Source organism: Stegodyphus dumicola, chromosome 1, assembly GCF_044657685.1.
Source record: "Stegodyphus dumicola isolate Sdum_Otavi_A_Nest chromosome 1, ASM4465768v1".
NCBI classification, from domain to species: domain Eukaryota; kingdom Metazoa; phylum Arthropoda; class Arachnida; order Araneae; family Eresidae; genus Stegodyphus; species Stegodyphus dumicola.
In genome coordinates this window covers 230,058,100-230,079,419 of record NC_140768.1, presented here as the reverse complement: position 1 = coordinate 230,079,419, position 21,320 = coordinate 230,058,100, and the positions used below count along the sequence as shown (strand labels likewise).

Below are 21,320 nucleotides of genomic sequence, written 5' to 3'. Positions count from 1 at the left end.
ATAATTGTAGTACGGAAATATTTCTGAAAAGTTACAGAAAGTTAAAAATAATTTTCATAGACATTTTCTGAGGTTGCCTTCAGCGCAGCAGCCCAAAGTAGAATAACATATAACCTTATTGGTTTAATTAAGCAAAAGCTATAAAATCCTTTACATCCGAACATTTTAATTTGAATGATCACTGAACCTCAGAGCTATCTTTACCACAGTAATACTGAGAGGTGATAAATGAACACCTTGAACTAATATATATATATAAGTAATATATATAAGTAAGCTAAATATTATGAAATTAAAATAATAAAAATTACTTAATGGGGGAAATTTTAAAACTTGCTTCTGTGATTAAAATTTACTGGCTTCATTCTGGTCTATGGCATAATGAACTGAGCCTTAAAACTAAGTTTGTTACTCATAAATTATAATCCTTTTCATCTTTCTCAGCTTCTGTTAACCACCAAGCAGCATGTGAAAAGCTACTGAATATGTTTATTCACAAAAATGATAATTTTACCACACAGTAGGGATGAAAAGTGATAATTTTACAATAAGCACTCTATTTCAGAATTGATACACATATTAATTTTATTACAAAGAATATAATACCTATACAGTTATTTGCTAATTTCCATATTCTAAAACACTGCAAAGAATTTTTACTCTAAACTTCTCACTCTAATGGCATAACGTAAGATTTTTATTTAAGGATACCCTCATTTGAACCACTATTTTCATTGATCAAACCCAAAATTCATAACAGTCTCCAGTTTAACAATGGGTTTTTTCAATTTAACAACCATGTTTTATAAAAATTAGATATCCTGATCAAGGACATAAAACCTTACACAATATCCAAATCATGGTAAAACCCATACCTTCCTGCATGCACTTTCTAAAACTTCAGCCTCCCCCTCTAAAAACATCTCTTTCTGAGTTTTCATGATAAGTGATACAAAGATTCCAGAACAAAACAAATTTGGTTTGTACAATTTTGCATTCCACTGTTTTATACCACTCTTTGTCCTTTATCCTATTTGTCCTTAACTCATTAACTGCTGGATTTTTTTAAACATTTTTTCATATAAAGGTTATGTGTTTTTGCATGTAAACATAGACCATTAAATTTTACAAAATAAAAAAATACAGTACAAAGTCTTTAATCCGGACCTCAACGCTACAAACTTTCTGCGCATGCGTAAACGCATAATACGTTTACACATGTGTGTTTAATGTATAACGGACAGTATTAGCTAGGCTAAAATTATCTATTTCAGTTAATGGTGCAGATTGCGTTGTTCCTTGGATCCGGCTTATTATTTTTTGCAGACTGTTACAGCAATTTTATAAAATGTAAGCTTGAACTTTCGATTATGTCAAAAAGAGTTTCCGATTCTGGAGCTGCCAAAGGATCTACAAAGCGAAAGCATGTTTCGATGTACCGCTTCCGATAGTGAAGAAAGCAACACAGAGGTTATTGAAAACGAAAAAATTTCGATTGAAAAGTTAGTCGGAATTCTTGAGCTTTTTTTTTTTTTTTTTTGTAAATTTTGACACCCTTTAGATCATAATTGCTCTTTATTTCATAAATTACGGTTTCATATTTTTAATTTTGTAATTTCTGCATGCCATCTTACCAGATTTAAATTGATGATCTATAATCTGGAAAAACCCATAATCCGGAATCACTGAAGTCCCGACGAGTCTGGATTAATGACTTTGTACTGTACATAATTTTTATTAATTTAAAAGTGATTTGCAGATCATGGTAAATGATTGCATAATGTTTTTTTTATCAGTGCCATGGATGATTTCTTCTTATATATTCTGGTATTTGTTTCTGTAAGTTCATATGGTTCTATTTTTAATTTTGTAATTTCTGCATGCCATCTTACCAGATTTAAATTGATGATCTATAATCTGGAAAAACCCATAATCCGGAATCACTGAAGTCCCGACGAGTCCGGATTAATGACTTTGTACTGTACATAATTTTTATTGATTCAAAAGTGATTTGCAGATCATGGTAAATGATTGCATAATGTTTTTTTTTATCAGTGCCATGGATGATTTCTTCTTATATATTCTGGTATTTGTTTCTGTAAGTTCATATGGTTCTATAGTCAGGCATAGAGTGTAAACTTAGAACTTTACTTCTGAAATTTATAAAAATGCAGTATACTATTTGACAATTAACTAGAGCCATATTATGACATAAGTGAAAATAGGAAAGTTCTATCTCTTGCCTCTCATTTGTATTTTATATTTTTGTATATTTGAGTCAAGTTTGTCAACAGCCATGTTCTATTGCTGCTGTTGTCGTCATCATCATATCTCACAAACCTATGAACATTACCATAACAAGGAGTGCAATTTTCGTACCAGTTATTTGGTATCAACCTTGAACACCATACAGGTGACAGCACTTCTTCTGCTCAGTTGTCTTCTACCCCTCTTCCCCACCCACATGACAAGGCTTTGCACTCACCATACATTTAGAATGATGCTATACTGCAAGGACATTATACATTTACAATATTCATATCTTCTCTTTGAGATTCGAACACAGGTCCTTTGGTATGGTAGTCAGAGTCACTAACCACTATCCCATTAGGCAGCCATGTCCTTACTGTAATCTGCAGTGGTGTTAAATTAGGGTGTGAAATTAATGCTTTGTTTTTTCTCAGTTCTAGACCTTCTTTGCATGCATTCGAGAGAAGTACAGGGTGGGGCAAATAAAAAAGGCTCGGAGAACAAAATTCCACATTAAAAAGAAACACAGTAAGGGAAAAGAAATACAGTACTAAACTGACTAATAGCAGATGTTGTAATTGATCACCATTCATCTTTAGCACTTTTGGGGCCTGGTCAGTAAATTGCTGAAGGCAGATAGAAGCTGGACTGCAAGAATTGTTGCAAGCTTGGAATTGTTGCAATTGTTACAATCAGAAATGGTCTGCTGTAGTTCTTGAAGGCTACGAGAGTAAATGCAATACAACTTAGACTTGAGGGTTTACAACTTTGCAATACAACTTAGACACAAAAAATAATCACACACTGACAGATCAGGTGTCCTGTGTGACCAGCTAGAGACAAGACTGATCTCTGCTAACAACTATGTCAGGCGTGAAGATTGTGTGAATATGATCCAAGGTGCGGTCGGCTGTATGGGCAGTTGCTCCATTCTGTTAGAAGTAACTGTAAGTCTTTTACTCTTCAGTTAATGCTGCCACAAACGGATTAAAAATGGTGGAAAGGTAATACTCCGAATTCACCTTCTGATGAAAGAAGATGGGACCAATAATGCAGCATGCAGACAAAGCACACCAAACCCCAACCTTCTGATCATGCAATGTTGTATGGTAGAAGCTATGCAGATCCTTCACTGCCCAGAATCTGTGATTCTGCGAGTTGACATAACCACTCACGTGACATAACTCACTCAGGTGAAACCAGGGTTCATCAAAAATAAAAAATGATCCATGTCCAAGCCATTCATTGTTATCTCAGTGAACTGCCACTCACAAAACTGGAGGCAATGAGCATCTGCTGGTTTTAGTGCATGGACAATGGACATTCTGTTGGGATGTATTTTCAGGTCCAGGCGAAGTATTTGTCTGCATGATTGACGTGATATGTTGGTCTCTTAGGACAGGCATCGGGTTGATGTAGTAGGACTCTTGAAGCATTTTCTGCCAAACTGCAGCCACATTTTCTGGTGTTCGGACACACATGGGAATGTTTTTTGATGTTCAAAACAGATCCTGTCTGATACCATTTTTTGACTAATTGTTGCATGGCACTCTTTGCTGGAACTTTGACACCATTAAACTTATGAGCAAACAACTTAACACACGGTGTCCACTACTTTGTTGTAATGTAAGTTTCCACAATGAATACCCACTCCTGCACTGTGAATATCATCTTCACCTTTACACTGCTCAACTCTGGCACAGCCCGAACTAAGCTCTGAACTGGTTTGGATGTGTGCGTGTCACGTGGTGTGGTTATGCCTACATTTGCACCCAATTGTATCCACTCGTCCGTGCCACATTTATTGACTTTCCTTTGCTGTGTTTTTTTGTAATCTGGTTCTCCGAGCCACTTTTATTTGCCTCACCCTGTAAAACTTTCAAGTGATTTGTAACATCTTAATAATGTTATCTTTCCAAACAAGGCCAAATACTTCATTTCATTCATTATATCCATAATCTAAAGTTCTATGAAATTTTTTCTTAATTTCATTATCTGTTTTTATAGAACATTTAATCATCTCATTATATCTCCACATTCTGATCGCAGGCATACTTCTCTCTTAAATTTTTCATCAAATCAAAACTTACAAAAAAATTATCTAAATAAATGCAAATGTTTTCCTGGTAGTCAGTGTAACAGACATCTGTAACACATATGTATCACTTTCTGAATTATTAGTCAGGTGACATTAATAGATTTCAGCATTATAACAATATCCAGTCACACTGCAATACATTGCCCACTGCTTGACACCAAAGTGAATGCACTTGTCTTTATAAACTGCTTAAGAATAATAATAATAAAAAATTCTAATAAATTCCTCTAATAACGAATAATAATATAATAAATTTCTCCCCCCCCTTTTGGAAATCCTAAAGCATATTGCATCAGAGCAAATTAAATGCCTATCTGTAGAGCAAATAGTAACTCATTTTACATTACAGTAACTGTCAGACCTAAATGAGGATCATTGTATGTTTTAGATGTTCAAGTTATGAAGTAAACAATTTGCTTAAATTTATGCTATACGATTCAGACCACATATACATATAGCCTATATTAATTCTAGAGCATTTCTTGACACAAAGCTTCAATATACAGTGAAACCACTCTTTTAACACTTTTAATGGGACTAGAAAAGTACATCATAGGAAAGTGTCAATGATGGAAAATTAATTTATTTTATATACTCTTGCGGTTAAAAAAAAAGTGAAGCACCTCCAACCAAAAAAATTTCATTAATACACATATTTTTATATTGCACACTTATGTGCAAGATTGACAGAATTTGCAAGTTATGTCTATTTTTATGAAAAGTATTGAACCAAAGGTACTAATTATGCTATCAAAAATAATGCAAATATTCAGAATCAAATATGTAAGTATATACAGCTGTATATACTTACTGCAATTTTGATGAAGAAATGCTGCAGAGATGTGATTGTGGAGAGTATAAATGCACAAGGTATTTTTGGCAATTTGTGTGCTTCATGACATTTGCCGGATTTCTCACAAGAATTAGGTAAATTTTATAAAATACCAGGTAAATGAGTTGATTTATTAGATTGTGGCAAAGCACTTGAGGGCTATATACGTACAGGGAGGAATGCCTTTGTGGAGGACTTTTTAAGGGAAACTGGCTCATATACACATTACACATGGGGAAAACCATGAAAAAAACACCCATACAGCCAACACATTTACCGTGATTGGAACCCCAGACCGAACTACCAGTATTCAGCAGCTCTACCCCTTGGCCACTGGTGATCAAATTAAATGAATAGCCACAAATCTATCCATGATATGGATAATTGTCAAAAGACTGGAGGCAGGCCAATCAAAAGTGCAGGTGGCTACAAAGCTCAATATAACATCCAGCATTCGTGGACAGTCTACAATTCGTGGAAACAGTTTCAAGACACTGGATCCATACAGAGAAGACTTGGGCAAGGTCAACTAAGATTCACAACAATGAGTGAGGATAGTTATTTGGCACTTTCAGCATGGCAACACAGGACTGCTATAGCTTCACAATTCTCATATGAGCTGTATGCTGCTGCTAGAACCCGAGTTTCATGGTTTACAGCTGTTCCAAAGCCTCACGAGGTATGGCTATGTACCAGAGGACCTGCAGTTTGCATAGCATGGAGCGCAGAATATGTGCCTAGGACCACACATCAGTGTTGCAACGTGCTTTTTACAGATGTCAAGATTGAGCCTGGACACTGATTTTTGACAAAATTCTAATGAAAAATAAAAAGATTAATCTATTTTGGACCAGAAAAAATGTAAGAGAATACATTCAGGTCACACAATGTCAAAACTGTTTAGGCTTCGGGCACACCAAAAAATTCTGTAAGGAAGAACAGTGCTGCCATAAATGCGGCAAGACAGGGCATCTTAAAAAGGACTGTAAGTCCAAAAAAGAAAGATGTAAAAATTGTAGAAAAGCCAACCAGGATTTTGGATTAAATCTAGACCATAAACATAATGGGAGAGACAATAAATGTCCAAGTAAAATAAGAGAACTAGAGATAATAAGGAGGAAAATAAATTATGGATAAAATTAAAATCACACAAGTTAATCTACAGCACTCAAGGGGTGCGAGCTTACAACTTAGAAGGGACTTAGAAGAAAATAGCAGCTATTCAATAGCTTGCATCCAGGAGCCATTCCTAATTAAAAATAAACTTTGCGGCTTTCCACAGAGGGTAAGACAGTACTATCACCCAGAAGCAGCAAAAAGTGCGATTCTAGTAATAGATCCCAAAATACCAATACTAGAAATCCACACATCCAAAGAAATAGTGATAATCAAAATAGACGGCGACACGCCCTTTAATTTAATCTCAGTGTATTGTCCACCACATGATGAATTAAATCAGATTCTTCCTACCTTAGAAGAACACATACAAAGATCCCAGATCTCCACGATAGTCTGCGGAGATTTTAACGCAAAGAACCCTCTTTGGGGACCATCTCCCACAGACGCAAGAGGACAAAGATTAGGAGATTTCATTGCCGCAACAGGCCTAACAGTCTTAAATGATGCAGACAGTCCCCCCCCCACATTCTCAGGGTCAAGGGGTAATTCATGGATAGATTTAACTCTACTTCAACAGAAGAATCAAATCTTCATAGACCAATGGGAAGTTGACAAAAGGGAGACTCTTAGTGACCATCAAGCGGTCAACTTTCAAGTCCAGAATAAATTTCAAACAACAGGACCAACACCAAGAATTAAATTAACGCATACAAATTGGCTCTTATTAAAAAGAGACATATCAAAAGTCATCAGTGAAATACAAGACCCGCAGGGTAAGGACGATCTAAATATGCAAATTCAAATAATCTCAGACAAAATCAAAGAGGCATATAAAAATAATCTTGAAGTGCGCAATCAAAGGTGCGAAACAACATATCAGAGGAGGCACAAAAACATGGTGGTCGACCCATCTCACAGAACTTAGGAAAAAAGTTCGAAGATTCCGAAAAATCTTTCAAAACGCAAGAGGCCCGGATCGCAAGATCAAAAGGCAAGATTACAAAAAGGTTGCCGGCACATACCGACGACAAATCCAAATAGAAAAACTAAAGTCATGGGACATATACTGGGAAAGCCTAAAGTTGACATCCCCTTTCGGCACGTACTTTAATTTGGCAAAGGGTAAAGCATACTCCCCTCTCAAATTATGCAGAATAAAGGATGATCAAGGGCAATGGACACAAAATACAACGGAAACAATTAAAGCAATTATAAGATATCATTTTCCCCAGGACAAGGAAGATGAGGACACGGGGTTTCACAGTCAAATAAGAGCTAAAGTCCAACACCACCCCAATACAGAAGACGATCTTCCATTTACGGAAGAAGAGATAGAGGGAATCATACGGTCCACCAAAAGAGGGAAAGCCCCAGGGGACGATGGGCTCTCAATAGATATCACAGAAGAACTCTTCCTAGCGGACAGGGAAAAATTTACCAAGATGCTAAACTTCTGCCTTCACGAAGGCTATTTTCCAGACACGTGGAAGTCTGGCAACTTAGTGTTGTTCAGAAAGGAAGGTAAAGATCCAACTAAGGCCAATGCCTACCGCCCAATCTGCCTATTGTCGGCGTGGGGCAAACTGCTCGATAAGCTATTAGCAAAAAGACTTACCCACTTCCTAGTCTCGAACAAAAAGCTGCATGGGCAGCAGTTCGGCTTCTTACCAGACAGAAGTACATTAGATGCATTAAATGAGCTAATAAATCAGATTCACAGGAACAAAGGACGAAATCTTCACACATGTGTAATTGCACTAGATGTAGCCTCGGCCTTTAACAACCTTTGGTGGCCGGGGGTTCTGGAAAGACTCCTAGAGATGGAATGTCCCAAGAATTTATACGAAGTAATTAAAAGCTATTTAAACAATAGAAGAATCTCATATAAAAGGGATGGAGTTAACGTAACACATACATATGAGAAGGGAGCCCCCCAAGGGTCAAATCTGGGCCCCATATTATGGAACGTAGTGGCAGATTCCGCACTCAAAATAAAATTCGAAGAGGACATTAAACTGCAGGCGTACGCAGATGACTTCATACTTATAATTGCAGGAGGAAATAGAACAAGATTGGAGGAAAACGCTCATAAGGCCCTTTCCCAGATCCAAAAATGGAGCTCAGACTATAAATTAAAGTTCAGTATAGAAAAGACGAAGCAAATTCTCTTCCCCAAAAGCAATAAATTACACCGTTCTCCCCCCCAGGATAAAATGGAACACCACCACCATTCCGAGATGTGAGACATTGAAATATCTGGGCTTTACACTGGATCCCAAATTAACGTGGATCCCCCACCTAGGAGAAATTAAGGATAAAACATTATGCCTCATTAACAACCTCAATAAGATGATTACGCATAGGTGGAACATAAGAGGGAAACTTCTAAAGATATTGTACCTTCAAGCAATAGAAAGAATGATTCTTTACGGGTGCCCCATATGGTACACGGGCACAGAAAGACAAAAGATAAAGCTTAATCAAATACAAAGGGTGGCGCTTCTCTGTATTACGAAAGCGTTCTCAACCGCCCCAAAATCAGCGCTACAAGTCTTGGCCGGTCTAATGCCGCTAGACTTAAAAGCACACATGGAGGCAAGCCTGTACAGGGTACAGCACTATAAAGAAAACATAAACATAGGAGAAATAATAATTTGGGCTAATGAAATAGAGGAAAAACTCCCTGCAGCTTCGGAACACACGGCTAGAAAATTTCACTTAAAATGGGACAAAGACCCCCCAGAAGGACAGGGTATAGAAGCATTTACAGACGGCTCGAAGAAGGAAGATAAAGTAGGGGCGGCTTTTGTGATCTTTAACAACTCGCAGGAAATATATAATAAAAGAATCAGACTAAATAATGACGCCACGGTCTTCCAGGCGGAAGTCCTGGCTCTAAAGGAAGCATGTATATGGCTAAGCCACAACATAAGCTCAGAAAATCGAATAAATGTATACACAGACAGTCAAAGTTCCCTTCAAAGCGTCAATAAGATGCAAAACTCCAACAGGAGCATCAGAGCCTTGAAGGAATTATTTCATACCCTCCAGGATTCCCACACAGTAGGTTTCCACTGGGTGAAAGCGCATGAGGGCACAATGGGCAATGAAAGAGCCGACACGGAGGCCAAAAGGGCAACAGAACAAATAGAAGTGGATACGGAAGTCCCCCTCTCGGAATTAGCAATGAAAACAAAATTAAAACAAGAAATGATCCGTCAATAGCAGGAGAGATGGGAACAAGAACAGACGGGTAGATGGACATTCAAAATATTCCCGACAGTCTCCCCCAAAAGAACAAGAACAGACTATTACGAAGTACAGGCACTCACTAACCACGGGAAGTTCCCCAGCTATTATCTTCGGTTCTTCAAACGACAGACGAAATGTGCATGCGGCACAAGCGCATCACTAGCAAATGCATTGCATTATGTCACTAAATGCCCACTCCTCCAAGGGCTAAGACAAGAAGTATTCAAAGACGCCTTCTCCTCATTGGAGATTAACCACTTAGTGAAATTTCCAGCAGGCCTCAAGGACATTCAGCGAATAATAAAATTCGTAGCAGACAACCAGAATACAATTGTAAAGGAGATGCCGCGATAAGGCATCCCTCAGATAAACTACGACTCATGTAACACGGTCTAAGTCTTGTAAATATTGTAAATAGTATTTCTTTGTATTTGTTAATTATAATAATAAAAATAAGAGAATGAAAAAAGAGATAAATAAAAGTAAGAGGATCTAGATTGCGATCCTCAAATAAAACTATTTGTTGGTGAGATATATAATTTCCCGACAAATCTTTCAGTCATTGGATCGCACTATGGTGTGTGATGCTTTGGAGATTTCGCCGAAAGGCCCTCCAAGATACGATGATCAGCCTAAGGGCATCTACAAACACGGCACCCAAAGACCAGTACCAATAAAGGGCCATTTAAATCAGCACAAACTTAAGTTGCAGCTCCCTCCCGCCTGATACGGAGGGACTAAACCAAGTGTCTACGGGGATTCAAAACCACTTACGAGCCAATGATACCGGTCCGCTCAGACCTCATCCTCCCTCCTAATACGGAGGATGGACCTCCCCAGACAGAGGGAGTGTCAAACAGGTTTCCCACAGCTGCGAAAGATCGCAGGAGTGGTGAGTAAAATTCGATTGATTGATACCTGTATCTGGAAAGAGCTTAGAACATGATATCATCCCTCCCTCATTAGGGAAAAAGGTCATTACAATGGTTGGGATGTAACAGTTTTGGCAAGCTTATGTGGAATATCGGTACACCTCTGCCTGTGTCTGACAAAAGCTCCCTGACTGCTATGAGGTATAGCGAGATCGTAGAGTCCTACGTTCGACTACAAGGTTGCAGTTGGTCCAGAGTTCCTGCTAATGAATGACAACATTCTTCCACATACAGCTCAGCTGGTCAATCATTACTCAAAAGTGTGGATATTCACCGCATGAACTGGCCAACCAGATATTTGACCTGAACCCTATACAGCATCTCTGAGATGCTGCTGGAAGGGCAATTTCATCTCACCATCCCACTCTGAGAACTATTCCAGAGTTGAAAACTGTCTTGTTGCAAGAATAGGATCAACTGCCACAGGGACTCAACTGTCTCCTGGACAGTATGGTATCACATTGCATGGCCCATCTGACTGAAAGATGAGCATACTTCATATTAGACACATTTTCATATCAATATCACAGCGTGGATTTTGGATGTAGCTACAAGCTTTACTGACAATCATGTGAACAAAAAACAACTTTTGAATGGTACATTGCTTTTTTGTTATAAATGCATATTTGTACCAAATTTCATTAAAATATATCCATTAGTTTTTCAGAAATTTGACATAATTTTCTTAATTTTGCACATAAGTGTATTTTATAGACTGAAAGATAAATTTTATCAAAGAATGTTAAGAAGAATTTTTGGTATTGTTTTTATCTGGCTTGTAATTTCAGTTGTTAACTTGCTTGTAATTCTTGTTATTTATCTAAAGTTTCAAGTCTCCCCATCACACGGCCTAGTGGTTTGGGCTAGCTCTACGAATATCAGCAATGATATTACACAATTCAAGACAAAAGGTTGTAAAGGATTTGCACAGGTGATCATGTAAATTATCTAACCCAGTAACCTTAGATTTTGGATTCCAACTCCATCTAAGGTTGGAGAATAGTAACATGCCTCCCATTGCTCGAAAAATGAAGGTATCGCCAATTGCCGCAGTATATGGGTGAACAATAGGGTAGGTCTCTGCACCTCAAAGCATTCAGAGTTCCATGTAGTGACAGATACAGGTCTGTATGCTCCCCGAATGATACTCCTATCCATGCAAGAACACCATCTCCTGCATATTTGTGCAAATATCACATATGTTTTTAGAGTCTAAAATATTTTAGCACTGATGTTGTTTATGATCCCTTTCAGAATGAGAAAAAAGCAGCTTGGATTGTTACCAACATTCTTGATGAGCAAACTGAACAGATGGTAAATTTTCAGTATTTCCGTGTTCAATTAGAAAAGAACATACCTAAAATTGAAGCATCTTAAAAAAATGCCTCTGAAGCAATTTTTTTCTGTTTCCCTGATTTAAAACCTATTTATGAATTTAAAACAATTAATTAACATACCAGATGTAGCCTTCAGCAATTTTCATTAAAACATATAATACATGGAATATTCAACGTAGATGTTTCTGCAGTTTTCAAGTTAATGTATCTTCATTCAAAAGATTTTTATTAGCGATAAGCTAAAATTTTTATACGGAATTTAAAAAAAATATAATAAAAAAACAACAGATGACACCTTTGGAAATCAATTTTTGGGAAAAAAATTCATGAAACTAACTTTATGTAATATGCATACATTTATTTTCTCTTTACAGTGCAATATTTCTCTTATTTTGTTCATTGCTTTTTGCATACATAATCTGTTCAGTGTCATGACTAAAAATAATTTATAAATTCTAAACACAAAATTTTTTTACACTGTATATAAATAGTTTCTTCCCAGAAGAAACCTTCATTTTCAGTACAATAAAGATGGTTTTAATACAGATTCAGTTCTGTCATATACCTATACTATTAACAATGAAGCATAATCGCAATACTTCCAAAATTCTCTAATCATTTATAATAAAGTCTTAACTTTAAGATTCAAAATTAGTTCTTCTAAGCTTTGGTTCCCAAAGTTTAAATTTATATTGACTAAAGCTTACATGAGTGCTTGCATCATTAATGATAAGCAAGAATGAAACATGGATTATTTTGAAATGATGTAATTAAGAAAGTGTTACTATTAAGCAGTTACTATTTTTAGGTTGGAAAGGGGAAATAATCACACTGAAAGAGATAGTTCAGGAACTACTGCAAATTAAAGTTAGAAATTTGACTAAAATAATTTCTATTTGATGCAAATACACATGCATACACATATAATCTATAATATTAATTTTGATGTGGTTGATGGTCCTTAAAGATGTACTTGAAGCTACAGCCAGTTGAATATCTATTTTGAACACCTTTTATTCTTGATAAAACATTCTTGACAAACACAGATAAATTAAAGTAATCTGTGTGCCTTTTCTTAATATTTGTACTTTTCAAATTTTTATAATGTATTTGAAGATAAGTTGCAAAATAGATGTTACCAGAAGAGCACGTGAGAGCAGAATGCACATATTCAAGTATGACGATTAGGAATACATGTTGGCTGGAGAACAGAATGCATTGATTCTAGTATGAAAATTAATTTAGAATAGTACATTTCTGGTTTTTACTTCATTCCTGTTGGTTAATCAGGGTTTCCATTTATACACTTTAATGCTGTTCATGACTGAAAGAGTTTTGCATTATGTAAGTATATATATCATGAGCATTAACTAAGAATCACAACACGGATTAATTCTGAAGTGATGCAGTTTAGAAAAATTTATTATCAGCATTTTTTTTTTTTTTTTTTTTTTTTTTGATAAAAGGAAAAATAACCAAATTTAAATAAGAGAATTAATATGAAAATAAATTAATTATATTTTGACATATTCCTTATCATGTACAAAAGGAAATTTGGATAAGCTCAGAAAAACTAGCCACAGAACAACGTGCAGAAAACATTTTATTTAGTTACTGGTTTTCCCCATCTTTCCATGAAAATTTGCTTTTGAATTTCACCAATTCATTTTTCTGCAGTTATATTTTGACTATAATGTGTATATTATTCTCTCTTTATTGCTCTTAGCCAATAAGTTTGACTAAATCATTTTGAAACCCTCTTGTGCTCATCTCAATTCTCTTGTTTTCATGCTGTCTACTTGTTTACCACGGCTTCTCTTTCCATTACTTAAATTAACCCCTTAACTGCCGCGGGCGTACATATACGCCTTGCTCAGCCGATGCGTTAACTGCCCCAGATGCGCAGCCGATGCGTTAACTTTGCGAATAATTTTAGGTGTAGCAGCGCAAAGCAAATGATAGCAGTTTGGAAGGACGTATATATACGCCTGGGGCAGTTAACGCATCGGCTGAGCAAGGCGTATATATACGCCCGCGGCAGTTAAGGGGTTAATTGTTATAAGATACAGTAAAGGAACAATTGGTGTTTATTATATGAGTGCACAGATTACATCCATTACACTATCAGCATGACTGTTAACATCTTTAATGCAGTAAGCTCCATTATTCTGTAAATTGACTTCTTTCCTGTATCAACAATTTCTAAATTATAACATACATATATGAAATAATTTAGATTTGAAGATGACGTAGACACATATAGAAGTAGCAGTCACTAAAGGGCAATTCATCATTTCTTTTCAAACATATGTAGCCACAAAAATGCATGTCTGCTTCTGAAGAATTTTACACTTTTAAGATCTATCTAAACAGGAAAACAGAGTGAATGTGACATGTTCAAAATAAAGCTCAATTCAAAATGATTTAGCTTCAGTTCACATTTGCCCCCATTAGTTAGTTTTAATTATGGGTTCCCAAATGTGAAACTGAAGCATTATAGTATGTATCTGTTTCGATATGATGTAAATCGCAATTTATTTAAACAGTTATTATTTTTAGGATAAAGAGCAGAAATAACCAGATTAAAAAAGTATGGGAGTACTGCAAATGAAAGTTAGTATTTTTAATTAATTGCATATTTTTTTATCTTTCATAGGCATATATATAAATAAGATACAGATTAAAAAAACAAAAGTACTTTTCCATTTTACTGGCGCATATTTCGCCAAGCAGACTTTATTGGCGACAAGACGCAGTATATACATAAAAAATGTTAGTTCCGAGAATTTTTTTACTTTGGAGGCATAAACATTTTAATATTGTTTAAAATTTTTCCAAATGGGTCTTTCATTTGCCCTTCTCCAAACAAATTCCATGAGATAACTTTCCAGATGATGACATGCCGTTCCTCCGTGTTTCTTATTTTGCCATTTGGTGCTACCCCAAGGTCTTTCTATTTTTTGTGTGTGCGTTCAAGTTTCCAGATCAATAAATTGCATTTATGGGCACTTTGAGATATTCAAAACTTTCCTCTTCCAGTTTTTCAGTGCAATATGATTGTCATTAATAGGAATAAATTGTAGCTCCTTTTCGATATTTTAATTAAATCCTTCTAATATAATACTCATGGATCGGTTTGGCATATTCACAAGGCAACATTTGTTTGTTTCACGGTAAACTCCAGCAAAGATCTACTGTTGTGGTAGAATCCATCTCGCATTGCTTTTGCACTTCGTGAACATATCATACCAGATCCTCCTATTTTCCATTGTTGACATTTAAGCAAAGAAGCCACAAAAACATAGCGCATGTAGCTATTCCAGTCGACAACTAATTTTCAACTACACCATTTAATTGAAGTTAATTCTTCGCTTCAACCATAAATGAACCTCCCACACTTCAAGAAACTCAATTTCGATGAATCAAAATAAGTGCCTTTCTGTATACAGTCAAAAGTCGTTAATCCGGACTCGTCGGGACTTCGGCGATTCCAGATTATCGATTTTTACGGATTATAGATCATCAGCTTAAATCTGGTAAGATGGCATGCAGAAATGGTACTTACGTATTAACGCAACCAGGCCAAAATTCGCATAAATTGCCAAATTTGGCGACCCTACTTACGGCAACCCTACGTGTTATACGTAGTTTTGTAAAAAGAGCATGTGGAAATTCACAAAATTTTCCTGCATTTTCGTGCAAATTTTTGTAATTTATGAGAAAATAGCAGTGTACATGGATAAAGTCAAGAGTGTGCGCAATGCCATTTTTGTGCAATTCTGGGATGTATTTTAAGTAAAAATAAGTCGACGTGTACATGGTTATGGCGAATACGGTTTTCAATCAATGCTAAAAGCAACAGCCAAAAGATTTCCGCCGAAAAAATAATTCTGCAACTTATTGAAATTCGAAACTGGAAGGGTTTAATTGCTATTTTATATTTTACAACAAAATAATATAAAAAACTGTATTAAAAATTATCTGTAATTAATAAATGTACATTTTCTTTCTATTCATACTTTTTTTACTCAAACTTACAAATAGTGCCAACCTGGTTGCGATAATATGTAAGTACCAGAGAAATTATAAAATTAAAAATATGAAACCGTAATTTATGAAATAAAGAACAATTATGATCTAAAGGATATCAAAATTTACAAAAAAAAAAAAAAAAAAGCTTAATATTTATTTGCTTACTTTATTAAACATTTCTTTCAATGTAAGTTGTTTAAGTTGCTTCGTTTTTTATGTGATAATACATTCTCTTTAATTCTTTAAACAGACATAATTTCTTGTTCAGTTACAAAGTTCCGCTGTTCAAGTCCTATAATTGCTGTGTCGAGAATACCGACTAATTTGTCATTTGAAATTTTTTCGTTTTCAATAACCTCTGTCACTTTCTTCGCTATCGGAAGCGAATTATAATGACGAGAAATTTGATTTAAGTCATATCAAAGATGGAGTACATCGAGATGAAATACTACATTTAATAAGGAATTATAAGCCAAATAAAATAAAAACATCTGCCCTGAAGATAAGGATAGTGCTGACAGATCAACTTCCAATTCATTGCGCAGCGCCGCAGCGTTAAAGATAAACAAAGTTTAGATAAACAAACGTTAAAGTTTAGATAAACAAAGGATATGCCTTTATCCATTTTTTGTAACAATTCCACTTTTTGTTTAATGAACTTCGAAACATACTTTCGCTTTGTAGATCATTTACATATTAATAAATATATATCAGAAATTTTATTTGACATAATTGAAAGTTCAAGCTTACTTTTATAAAATTGCTTAACAGTCTGCAAAAAATAATAAACCGTATCCAATTCGAAGATTAAGGAACAACGCAATCTCCAACATTAACTGAAATAGATAATTAAATAATTTTAGCTTACCTTATACTGTCCGTTATACATTAAATGCGCACTCGTAAACGTATTTTGTGCACGCGCACAAGCACATTCTCAGCCGTAAAGGCCTTATGCGCATGCGTCACAGAAAGTTTGAAGCTTTGAGGTCCGGATTATGGGTGTCCGAATTAACAACTTTTGACTGTACTTCTTTTACTAAGACAAGTTGAAAGGTTGCAGCATCATTGAATTTCATCTCCGAAATACAATTTTTTTCATGATTATCATCACAAAGAATATGACAGATTCTTCTTCTGTTCCAAGCAAATCACAAATTTTCATTGGTTTTTCATCCAATTTTCGAAGTATTAGGATAAAGACGTTAATTTAAGAATTTACTATGGTTTCATGGTACAACATTCTGATTCGCTGGTTCATATCACGCGACCTCAAGTGATCTCACCTCACGTAAACTACACTCCAGAAATCTAATTCTCTCAGTAATTCTCTACATTAATTTCAAGTTAAATCTTAATAGGGAATATAAGTTTAAATGCAAGAATTATTTTAATTCATATGAGCTGCTTATTCAGTAATTATGAAAAACCAATGTGCTTAATTTTATTAGTGCATTCTCATTAGAATTGATGAATTTAACCTTTGACTTTTTTATATTTCTGCCTTTGGGAGAGAGGTGTGATTGCACCCTTATTTGACTTAATTATCACGAATGGCCCTAGAGTATAAAACTGAGCTATCTGGTAAAAATTCTATGTAATCGTACGCCAGTATTGAAAGAAATATTCAATGATCAATCTGATAAGAAATGGCAGTGATTTGTTTCGAAAAAGTAGCATAAAAGGTTACCAGCAGGATATTCCATTTGGGGCAACTTTATCGCCTGAGGCGGCAAAATGGATACCAAAACAAATCCGTATCATGATATGGAGTTGAATGAATTCAATATAAAAAAGAATCAGGAAAGCTTGAGCTGCTACTTGAACTACATACATTATTAGGTATGCTACAAAATGGCCAATATAAATCTTGGAAGAAAGAAATAGAAAAGTCTAATGAAGAAAAGGGGGAAAAAGTATTTCAAGGTACCCTTTGGCGAAAATTGGTGATTTTTTGGCGCCAATCTTGTTCTCCCAAGCAAAATATCATCCAAAACATATTGCCAATAAACATAATTAAAGCTTTAAAAAATTATAATATCAATAAACTGTAATTTAAATACAAATAAAACTAGGAAATAATATAAAAATGGAAATACATGTTATATAATCTGCACAGTACAAAAAGGAAATACAGACTTAACCTTATTTAGAAATTTCTGTCTTTGGTGTGGCACACAGAATTCCTTAACAGCATCCAAAAACTATTTCAAATTATCTGAGCTAAACTCTGTATACTGCCTTCGCCACATAAATTCATTGACATAAAAATAAAAAATATCCTCCAAACTGCTAGTAGCATTTCTTTCAAAAATCCCTTTTTTGTTACACCCCACATACTTTGCATAGTGCTGATATCAGCTCCACTTTCCGAATCCTTAAATGTCATTGCATAATTTACTGAGAAGTGAATGAACCTATTTAAATCTTCATTTACACACCAGTCAATGAATGTTTTCCTTCTCATTCGTTCCAACTCATTGAGAAACTTAAGGTTAATCTTAGCACTGGTAGCCAATAGGGTTTCCAAAACATTCACCGTAAAATACTCAGGTTACCATAAATATAACAACAACTTTGTGATAACCCAAGGGGTATCCTAAACTATATACAGTCAAAAGTCTTTAATCCGGAGTCATGAGGACTTCGGCGATTCTGGATTATCGGTTTTGCCGGATTATAGATCATCAGTTTAAATCTGGTAAGATGGCATTCAGAAATAAAATTAAAAATATGAAAACGTAATTTATGAAATAAAGAGCAATTATGATCTAAAGCGTATCAAAATTTACAAAAAAAAAAAAAAAGCTTAATATTTATTTTTTTACTTTATTAAACATTTCTTTCAACGCGCGCATGCGTAAAGCATACATTACGCATAGTCAAAATTAGAAAATTGCAACCAGAAAACTATTTGATGTGTATTCGTGATATTTATAATGACGAGGAATTTGATTTAAATCATATCAAAGACGGAGTACATCAAGATGCAACGAGATGAAATACTAGATTTAGTAAGGAATTACAAGCCGAATAAAATAAAAACATCTGCCCTGAAGATAAGGAAAGTGCTGACAGATCAACTTCCAGGCAGCAGTTCCACTTTTTGTTTGATGGACATCGAAACATGCTTTCACTTTGTAGATCCTTTGGCAGCTCCAGAATCGGAAATTCTTTTTGACATAATCGAAAGTTTAAGCTTACTTTTATAAAATTGCTCTAACAGCCTGCAAAAAATAAGCCGGATCCAATTAAAAGATTAAGGAACAATGAAAACTGCAACATTAACTGAAATAGATAATTAGATAATTTTAGCTTAGCTTATACCATCCATTATACATTAAATGCGCAGGCGTAAATGTATTATGCGCGTACGTAAACGCATATGCGCAGAAAGTTTGTAGCTTTGAGGTCCGGATTATAGATCATTTCGGATTATGGACGTCCGGATTAAAGACTTTTGACTGTACTACTTGAGAAAAGCTACTGTGAGCCATTTCATAAATTTCTAAAAATACGTCTTAAAAAAACAATTCAAGTATAAATTGAAGTTCACTGTAATGACTGTGAAAGATTTTAAACTTTACTTTTCTGTTTTGTAAATATTACTGATGATATTTCATACGCTGGCAGTAATTTTACCTAGTGAAGTCCACTAACTAGAATATCTAACTTAAATACATAAGAAATCAAGATTTCCTAAAATCACACAATTTCTTATTTAACACTTAAATAACCTTTAAAATTAATAATCAATTGTTACTTTATACTGAGATGATGGTATTATACATAACAAAGGATATTTGTGATCTAATACATATTAAAGAATAGTATGACACTCTAAAGCCCAATACTTATTTTATTGGTATTAAAAATAGGCAATAATAAAAATCTCTCTTGTAGATTAAATTCTTAAAAATTAATTACAGTGAGTTTTCATCCGCAGAGAAGCCGCGCATTTTTACTCGCCAAGCTCGCGGCTAATCATAAAACGTTATTTTTTCTGATTTTTTTAACAACGAATAGATAGAAATATTTTCGTATAATTAAAGAAGTTTTTGTAGATAGATGCAGGTTCTCAGTTCGTCAGTTTGGGATGAAAGGAAGAAAATGTGGTGGGAAGGGTGAATGCTAATTTGTAACACGGAATGTGCATTTTAAATAATTAAGTAATGCTTTTATTTTTACAATTGGTTATTGTCATCTAAAATTATGAGAAGAAATCAATTTTTATGGCATAAAATTTTAACAAGATAATAGTTGTTTGTTTACTCGCCAAGCTCACGGCTCATCGTAAACATGATATTTTGTAAACGTGATTTTTAGTGTATGTAAATTCAAGTTAGCAGACAAAACAATATATTAAGCATATGGTAGTAAAAATTCACAGATAATATGCATGTAGATGTAAAACTAATCGGTTAAACGTGATATATGAAAATAAATTTGTATTAAATTCAAGTTAGCACAGAAAAGAATATATTAATATATAAGCCAAGACAATATATAAGCATTTATAACAGAAATAAAAATTCATTAAAAAATATAAATTAGTATTAATGTACTGAAATTAACCGGTTAAACGTGATATACGAAAAAAAATTGTCTTAAATTCCAGTTAGCACAGAAAACAATATATTCCTTACACCAGCAATGGTTTGGTAATTTTGATGACCATGGGGATGCAAACTATTCTGTCATCTTAGATAACCAATAATATTTTTTATTTCAATTTCATCATCTATTTATGTCACGCCTACCATCCTTTGAAAGTTACTGTTAGAAAAGCATTAATAAACAGCAACATATATTATCTTGTTAAAATTTTACGCCATAAATATTGATTTATTCTCATAATTTTAGATGACAATAACCAATAATAAAAGCATTACTTAATTATTTAAAATGCACATGCACATTCACGTGTTACAAATTAGCTTCACCCCTCCCACCACATTTTCTTCCTTTCATCCCGAAAACCGGCATCCATCTACAAAAACTTCTTTAATTATAGGAAAATATTTCTTTCTATTCGTTGTAAAAAATTCAGAAAAAATAATAATAAATAAGAGAAGAATAATATAAATCTGCAAATGCGAACTACGACAGTGATAATTCAACAAAATGAACACAAGAGTAATGGTTGTAACCTTCAAACAAGCGAATAGGATGAACCCGCTAGGTTACCAGGTTTGAACTATTATTGCCAAAGTTGGCGATGTTTACATTTACCGGGTTCTCTGCAGAAGTGCTTCCATTACATTTTACAGCTTAATTGAACAACACCTACAGTAATTAATTACATGGATACTTACGAGACACACTAGGTGACGGAGCTGCCGCCACTTGAGCTTGTCGATAATTAGGTGGCAAAGCCATGTCAAACTAGGGGGAAAAAGTATTTAAATTTATACATAAATGACAAAAGAAGGTTAGATATAAGAATGCAAATAAATCTAACACTTAAA

The 21,320-nt window shown here is 34.7% G+C and overlaps 1 protein-coding gene across 3 annotated transcripts in view; it reads right to left on the bottom strand.

Moving 5' to 3' along the window:
- Positions 1 to 21,320, bottom strand: part of Bap111 (Brahma associated protein 111kD) — a 70,027-nt gene that overhangs the window by 47,707 nt on the left and 1,000 nt on the right. For all 3 annotated transcript variants that reach the window (XM_035359814.1, XM_035359816.1, XM_035359815.2), the window contains exon 2: positions 21,168 to 21,237. In XM_035359814.1, coding sequence (XP_035215705.1) covers positions 21,168 to 21,231 — 64 coding nt within the window. In that variant the 5' untranslated portion in view covers positions 21,232 to 21,237. The remainder of the gene's footprint in view (positions 1 to 21,167; positions 21,238 to 21,320) is intronic.